The sequence below is a fragment of the Limanda limanda genome, chromosome 13 (assembly GCF_963576545.1).
Source record: "Limanda limanda chromosome 13, fLimLim1.1, whole genome shotgun sequence".
NCBI lineage: Eukaryota > Metazoa > Chordata > Actinopteri > Pleuronectiformes > Pleuronectidae > Limanda > Limanda limanda.
This window is the reverse complement of record NC_083648.1, coordinates 3,808,929-3,817,673: the sequence shown is the minus strand read 5'-3', so window position 1 is coordinate 3,817,673 and position 8,745 is coordinate 3,808,929. Positions and strand designations below refer to the sequence as shown.

Below are 8,745 nucleotides of genomic sequence, written 5' to 3'. Positions count from 1 at the left end.
GCTGCAGAGGGCGCTGTTGCTCAGTAACAGTTACATAGTGTTGCTTTAAATTTAACATTATGACAATATAACCTGAGAAAAACAAGCGTTTAAGCAAAATAATTCTTAAATCAAATGTTCCTTCAACAGTTTGGTGGAAATAAATAAATATAGAAGGAGAAACATTAACCAAAACGTTATCATACATGTTGAAAAAGCCTCTTCCCTGTTTCAGAGTGAGGGAACAAAGATGAGCTTCCACCAGTTAGTCTCAGTAATCTGTGTGTAATGTGTGATGAGAACGCAGCAGCTGGTCAAACAAAACGCATGAAGTCACCGTCTCCATTACACATCTACACATCACCACACACTCATCCCAGCAGCACAGGCCTCACATCATTAGTCGGCTGAGTTTCAGCTCAACACACATTCATCACCGAGACAACACAACTTAAATCTACTGTGATCACCACTGCTTTAACATATTCAGCAGAATTAATACAAGTACAAGTGTATTAGATACTTTATACTGTCTTCACCTACAGGGACATGTTGTACTTTGTGTGTTAGCCGTGCAAAAGGAAAGTAACTTATTACAGTTATAAAAACCCATGCCTATGATTTAATCAGATATGTTGCATGTTTGTATGTTAAAATAACATATTAATATTTGCATGCAAATTAATGAACACACTGCAGACATGTATGTGGATCAACAACAATAATAATCCTATTATAAAATATGGGTTTATCATACATATTGACATTGTGGCACCATCTTGAGCAGGAAACATCATTGTGCATGTGATCGTCACTGAGCTGAGGAGAAAGTTGTGAGTTAATGTGGGTCATGAAACTTAAAACTGTTTTATAACAAAGACAAACTCTTCAGTGTGTGAATCTGAATGTTTCTATAGGCAATACTGCCCCCCTGTGGTGGAAGCACGACATGGCAACCAGGCCAGGAACATTATTACTGGTTCATCAAGACAGAATATTTGAACCACACTTCAGCAGTGAGTCAGGCTATATAGACAACTTTATTTGTATCGCACATTTGAACCACAACTCAAAGTGCTCGACTAGGTTGCACGTGTTTTCTTTAATGTGCATTGAATCCTCTTGAGTTGTGAGTGAGCTGTTGATGTACATTATTGATCCTCCTCCTGTTGATGTTCACCATCGATCCACAGTCCTGTACACAGAGGAAATAAAGGAGCAGTGAAAAGCAATAAAACAAACAGTGTGTGTGTGTGTGTGTGTTTGTGTAGGACACCTAAAACAATATTAAATGGTATTAAATCTTTAAAAAAGCATTTTTCTTTCCCTCAATGAAGCTTAAGTGTCATTTCCTGTAAATATATAAAGTTTCTTGTTTCTTGTAAACTAACATAAAAAACAATAGTAAACTGGTAACAAATAGAATATCTCAAACAAATATTTCCCTCTCAATACGTTGGTATTAGGGCTGTTGTGATTATGTTATAAATAACAAACATTTATTAATATTGTGTAAATCACCCACTAGCTGATAATCTGCAGATTGTGAAGATGTCATTGTTTATTGTCCGGATTAATTTGTTTGAATTTTTGAATACTGGGAGATGCGTCGTCCATTTTTATTAACAGTCTATGATCTTTATAAACAGTCTGTTAAGTTTATAATTTGAGCAGTTTGACCCTTTAAAACAAACCATTCTCTTTGGAGCTGGAAAGAAACAGTCGAGCATCTTTTATTTAAAACATTTATTTGATCCAATTCTTTGGAATGTAATAGTCCATGATGAGAGTCTGAGACGACAGGGACGGACGAGTGTGGGTGCTGACCAGAAAGTCAAAGTACAAACAATACTTTTAGTCACTTAAGGCCTCACTTTTTCCCCATAATTATCTTTTTTAAAACTTTCTTATTTCCTTTCTTGTTTTTTTTTCTGGATCTGAGACAGCAAAAATTACAGAAGCAGTATTGAAAATAAAACTTTTTTTTCTTGTCATACAAGGGGGAAAAAAATAAAATGAAAATAAAGAAACAATGGCACGTACATCAGTGACGGTACAAAAGGACAAAGTGATATTATACCAAGTAAATAAAGTTGTTACGTTTCAAAGAGACGATATAAGCTTTTTCCAGAATGAAAAACATCTCTGTAAATTGTACATTTCAGAATCATAACACTGTCCTCTGAAACTGTTAGAAAGAAGCAACAATAACACTCTTCTACTTTCCTTCTCTCTTTTTAAATCAACATCATAAACACATAGATTTTTTTTTAAATATATCAGTGCAACATTTGTTTTCACGTCGAGTGCTGCAGAATCCTTTCTTGCTCAGGAGGAAGAGTTTTATCAACACGTGACCGACTCACACACTCACACACAAGTTCCCGTCAGACTCGAAAACACAAAAGAAAACGACTGAATCAGGAAACTCTCAACATCCAGAGCAGCTTCGTTTGATGTGACGAGTTCATTAACTGAAACCAGACGAGGATCTGATTCAAATCCATCAACTGAGGAAGTCTCATTTACGGCAAAACAGAAAAACCTAAAAATGGGCCCGAGAATCGATTCACAACGAACCGCTGAGCCACCGTCTCGCTTCACATTTTGAGTCGTGTTGTTTGAAAACAGGTTTGTGTGCAGAAATAAGTCACAACTTTTTAAACTTGTGACTGTGCAGAGAACACATGAAAGGTTTGATGGAAGCTAAAACAGAACAAAGCAGGAATATTAAATCAAAGGTTATTGTTTTTAGTTTTTTAAAACCAACGTTCACTGAACAATTTAAAGTAAGAACAAGTCAGTTTAATTCGATTTTATGCCTTTTGCCATTTTCACCGTTAACTTAATACTAGACGCTGATTATGGAGCAAAGAAACCTGCATGTAACGTTTATAAAATCCAATTTTCAAGATGACACGGTGAATAAAACCCTTTTGCACCATTCTGAAATGTTGACAGTTATACCAACATGCTCCTGGATTTAAAATGCAGATTAAATTCAAATTAGTGGAGTTTATGAAGCAGATTCCTTCAGGTAAAAAGCAAAGAAACAAATCAGTGTTTTAACGGCAAATTACATTTTTACAACCTGATGTAAATGATGAAAAGAAACAGAATTTATAGAAGAACACTGGTCAGGGTCGTTCACTGTGAATAACACAAACAGGAGAGAATCAAACCACAGCATTTTAACTGCAAATCCAACTTTCACCTGTTTTAAATAGTGAAAAGAAATATAAATTTGTATTTTGACATAATAAAAAGTATTGAATTGAATGGTTGACTGGGTTTTCCTGTTGGATCTCTGCTCTGATGAACTCATCTTGGTTCTTAAAGACTTGATTCTGTTTCCAGGACGTGATGATGGTTGTTGCTGCTTTTCGTCGCCTGGTGACTCTGATAAAAGTTCATGTATACATCCTTCCTCTGATAGTCAGCACTGGAGACACACAGACACACACAGCATTGTCACAGCAAACGTTGATCCCGGGTCAGAGCCTTCCACTTCCTGTCGGAGAAGAGAGGCGCTCTCTGGGGAAGTCTTTCTGACGCCGGACACGTTTCAGCTCAAACGCTCAACAGTCGTTTTGTTTGTCGGGAGAAACGTTCGCTCCAACGATCCGTCTCCCAGTTCGTCCGTTTTACCCTGTACACAAACCCTCACTTCCCACGAGGCATTCCTCAACAATCATAAATCCACGTTTCCTCATTGTTAAAAAACGTCGTGTTCCCAGGACACAGCAACACAACTCACGACTTGATCATATTTTCAAAACAAACACAAACAACAGGATTCTGTCTCTGTCCGTTCAAATCAAATCAAGACTTTTGTACATTTTCTTAATTTTTTGAAGATGAAGTTGAGTTTGATTTCAACGTGGAAAGGATACTGCGGCACTCGTGTCTTTTTCTATATATATTTATATATAAAAAAAAGAAGGGGCGCTCAAATATATTAAAACCTTTGTACAATATGTTGGATGTGTCGTGTGCCATGACAACGAGGCGTTCAGGGCTCCTGCACATCGTCGGAAAACGTGACTGTTGGACTTGGATTTGAACATTTTGAGTCTGTAGCCGTCGAGAGGATCTGCAGATCGAGTCCAACACGAGAGACGACCCTGAAGACACTGAAGTGTGATGATCACAATCTGGACAAAGTTCAAGATTCATTCTCTGGACTTTCTCCCGCTCATGTTTGTGTGGGAACCCCGGACAGAACCAGCTGATGAGAAAACAAGGCAACGGAAAAACTGGAAGAAATAAAAGGCACTGTCGGAACCAGACACAGGTCAACGGGTCAGGATGGAACCCGCCGTGCACACACACGCACACACACACACACACACACACACACACGCACACACACACACACGCATGTTCTCACACACACAGACACACACACGGATAGAGAGAAATATATGTTCATGGATATGGATAAACCTTTGTGTAATGACCACACACACAATTGCATGCACACTCTCACACGCACGCATGTTCTCACACACACACACGCACACACACAATTCTTACACACACAGACCCTCACACACACTCACACTGATAGAGAGAAATATATGTTCATGGATATGGATAAACCTTTGTGTAATGACCACACACACAATTGCATGCACACACTCACATGCACGCATATTCTCACACACACACAAGCACACACACACACACACACACACACACACACACACACACAGAGGGAGAGAGAGAAATATGTGTTCATGACTTAAGAGTAAAACATGAGTGTAAGGACCACACACACACACACACACACACACACATTCTGCCCTGTTCAAACGATGACGTCTGAAATCAAAACCAATAAACAAACAGATCTTTTCTTTCCATAAAAGTACACAAACGACTCTTCCGTCTGCGTCGGTCTCGACACCAGCGAGTGATGACGACAAATCAACAAAGCACGTCGAGAAAAAAACAAATAGAATCCTTAGTTGTCTTCTTTTTCATCTTCTTTTTTTTGCTGTACAGATTCTTTATACACAGTGCCCCCTACAGGTCGGTCCCTTCCACCGCCGCTCCTGAGAAATAAAATTACATCGGCTCCCGCTCAGCCCACCCTGCTGTCCCGTCGGAGGCCGCGGACCCCCAGGCTCCTCTCGCTTGATTGGCTGCATCATGTGTCCACGCGGAGCGTCCTCGGCTCCGTCTCTCGGCCCCGCCCTCACGCCTCTGAGTAGTTAGTCTGTCCGTTCATCTTGTCCTTCTTTAGCTTCACGCCGTCCACCAGCTCAAAGTTATAGTTCTCCAGGGCGGATAAGTTCCTGTCCGTCATGCTGCCCTGCGAGCAGGCGCAGTAGAGCACCACGCCGCAGATGGCGCCCAGGAAGACGCCCAGTGCCGACATGGCGATGATGGTGATGAGGATGGGGTCCAGGGTCTTCAGCATGTTGCCCGGGCCGCCGAGCTCGCTGTTGTCCTGTGAGAGAGAGTCGATCGCTGCAAGAGAGAGAGAGAGAGAGAGAAATATAGTTTTGTTCCATTCAAATAAAAAACAAAACCTGTCATTACTTGTGTCAACGAGCCGACCGGTGGTTTTACAAGTTCTGCACCATAAACCTAAAATGACAGGTTCAGCTTCTCCCTGTCACGACTTCCATGTTTGTCTGGTTTTATTTCAGCCCGGTTCTCGAGCTCGTGAAAGTTGACTCTTAAATCTCGGACGTCAGATTGTCTGTGAACGCACCACAGCAGAACTGGTGCCAGCACAAAGTGAAGGAGGAAGTTGAACTGGTTCATGATGGTTTATCTCACATCGCTACTTTATCTGCTCTTCTTTGTTTTTAACCAAGCAGTATATGAATGAAATATATTATTATTATTATTGTAATAAATATAACAGGCAGCAGCGGAAAGTAACTAAGTATATTTATTCAAGAAATGTGCTTAAATACAATATTTCTGCTTCTCTATACTTCTACATTTCAGAGGCAAATATTGCACTTTTATTAACTTCATAGTAATACATTTATAGTAATAAATATGAAGTACAAGAATAATTCTACTGATCTGAACAACCAGGACAAAGAGTTCTGACTGAGCTGAAGAGAAAACGCTGCCAAAATGAAAACACAGACACGTCAACTTACGTAGGATGAAGATGTCAGTCGGTGGAGACGTAGGAACTTCTGGATCTGGAAGAAAGAAAAGTAATAAATATTATAATTCAATACTTTTATCTACCAGCACATGACTGGAGGAAGTAGGTTTTATAAGTCTGGTCTGTGTTAAACGCACCCTTGCAGTCCTCAGCATTGAGTCCATCCAGGATCTGGATGTTGTCCACAGCGGTGTGACCTGAGCTGTGTCGGTCTGCAACTCCCTCCACCACCACCTGGGGGAACCACAAAGAAAACCAGTTAGTCACAATCAACCAGGAGCTGAAGATATAAATCAGATTATCTTCAGCTAAATATAAATCTTAACTTTAACTGTATTTATAAATGTGTCACATGTTAAAATCCAGCAAAATAACAATAAATTAGTTATTTTTTCATTTACTTTCTTCCCAAATGCCTTGTTGTTAGCGTGTTCAGGTGAAACTAAACTTGCATCAGACATGATCAGATAAAAGAGGATAATTTTTTGCCCAATTTGATTCTGTTTGCTAAAATCCCATGTGAAATAAATCTAAATTGATTATTATATATTTCCTTCCCAAATGCCTTTTTATATCCTGGTGTTCCGGTGAAACTGAACTAAAAAGACGAGAATCTTCTGCCCAACTTAAATCGGTTTGGGGTACAACACAAACAAACAAAACACAAACAAAACACAACACAAACACAAAACTGTTAGATTCTACTTCTTTGTTTCCGTACCTGATACTGGACGCTGGAGTGCGGCAGCAGGACCCGTCCCTCCCTCCAGCGTTTGTCCTGATGTCCCCCGAGCGTCCACAGCATCTGCTCGCCCTCGGCCTCCTTCCTCTGCCTGATGTGCAGCGCCCCCACGTGGTCGCCGGACATGTGATACCAGAAGGACATGCAGAGGTCAGCGTCCGGCGCCGTGATGGGCAGGCTCGCCAACCTCGCCCCCTTCTCCGCCTCGTCCTCGCCCGTCTTGCTGTACGCCTCTGTGTCCATCAGCTGCATGTAGATGAAGTTCCCTGGTCTGCCTGCAGGGGGCAGCACAAGACAAGGTAAGAAACAGACTCCCGGCGGCTTTTGAAACACACAACTGCAAATTATTAAACACTTTAAATCATCATTTTGACCATAAATTAAATATAACACCATTTAGGAATGTAACGGAGACTCTGATGCTGATTTATTCGGATTATATACGAACACAAGGTTTCAAAAACTCCCAGAGTTCATTACACATTCACTTTATTCCAATCGCTTGTTTGCATAATGTATAACTCTCTGTCTTTAACGGAATAAAAGTCTGTGTAACTGTTCATATTTCCTCCTGGAGGCACGAAACAGATTCAAGGTTTCTGTGTTTTCTGACAACACTCGACTCAATAAGCGTCGCTGCAGGAAAACATCGGACTCCACATCACAGAGGACTCGTCTTCTCTGCTTGAGTCAAGAAATCAAGGTGAAATCGTTCATTCCAGAGCCGCCGCAGCATAAAGAAGAAAGAAATCCATCAGAGGTGCGTTGGATGGAGAGAAGGACGCGGAGCTGAGGCGTGTTGATGAATCTCTGAGCTGCAGATCTCCAGCGTTTCACGGCCGTTCGTTCATTTTCAATTATTTTAGGCCTCAGAGCGTCTTGGAGTTCTTGGGCTTCCATCAGAGTTCTAACTCTGAAACGCTGCTGATGTTTCCAGGGGGTTGTGTTTCAGTTGTTGATTTATTTAACAGAGTCAGTGCACTTTAATAATCATTACTTTAATGCCCTTTTTACTTTGTTTCTACAGTTAAATCTCTATTTGATGTTGTATTCATGATTTGGGAACTGATCTTCTGTGTTATTCTGATTTAGAGGCACGTTTTGTGATATATTACATCTGTAATTCATTATTGACTTCTAGAGAAAGAGAGTCAGACAAGCCTTTCTACACCGACTTCTCCCAGAGCATCAGGCGCTCGGCTCGTACCTATGTGGTCGTGTGTCGGTCCTCGGTGGATGGCGGGAGCGCCGGTCGTCTGGATGAGCCACTCGGCGCCGTTTCCTGTTTCTCTGGACCAGCCGCAGAACGACGAGAACTCAAAGTTACAGGCGAACCACACGTACGCTGCAAGAAAGAGGAAAACAATGTTTGTTAAGAGCAGGAAACGACAAACTGAGTGACATTTAGAATTTTATACTACACTAATTTTGAGTTTTCTGTCAATGATGACCCATTGTATTTCCTGTTGGGACAGAACAATATCTGTCATTTACTATTATTTTCTATTGTTTATTTTGCTGTGCAGCCGACTCTTTTTAATTTCTTCAAATTTGGTACATACGTTCAGTTGGACTCACAAACCAACTGATTCCAATTCAGTGGTCAAAGGTCACAATGACCTCATAAAAAGACGTTTGTAAAATAAACCAACACTTGTGGACGGTTATATACGACCACAGGGCGATCATTTTAGATTTGACATTTGTGTGACACTGTGTGTAACTCCACAGACGTGAGAGATGGGGCAGAAAGAAGAGGTGGTGGTGGTGGTGGATGAGGGAAAGTTGTGTAACTCATGTATTTAAGTTCTGTTGGACTTGTTATAGATGGAAAACTCTAATAAATAACATCTTTACATTCTTTACATCCAACATGCTGATTATAAAA

General features: G+C 40.7%; 1 protein-coding gene across 1 annotated transcript in view; it reads right to left on the bottom strand.

The window, feature by feature from the left end:
• Positions 1–1,710: 1,710 nt before the first annotated feature.
• LOC133017617 (neuropilin-1a-like) overlaps positions 1,711–8,745 on the bottom strand; it is a 70,486-nt gene continuing 63,451 nt past the window's right edge. The window contains exons 14-18 of the mRNA XM_061083737.1: positions 8,065–8,202; positions 6,837–7,132; positions 6,253–6,349; positions 6,105–6,149; positions 1,711–5,454 (exon numbers count right to left, since the gene is read on the bottom strand). Coding sequence (XP_060939720.1) covers positions 5,180–5,454; positions 6,105–6,149; positions 6,253–6,349; positions 6,837–7,132; positions 8,065–8,202 — 851 coding nt within the window. The 3' untranslated portion in view covers positions 1,711–5,179. The remainder of the gene's footprint in view (positions 5,455–6,104; positions 6,150–6,252; positions 6,350–6,836; positions 7,133–8,064; positions 8,203–8,745) is intronic.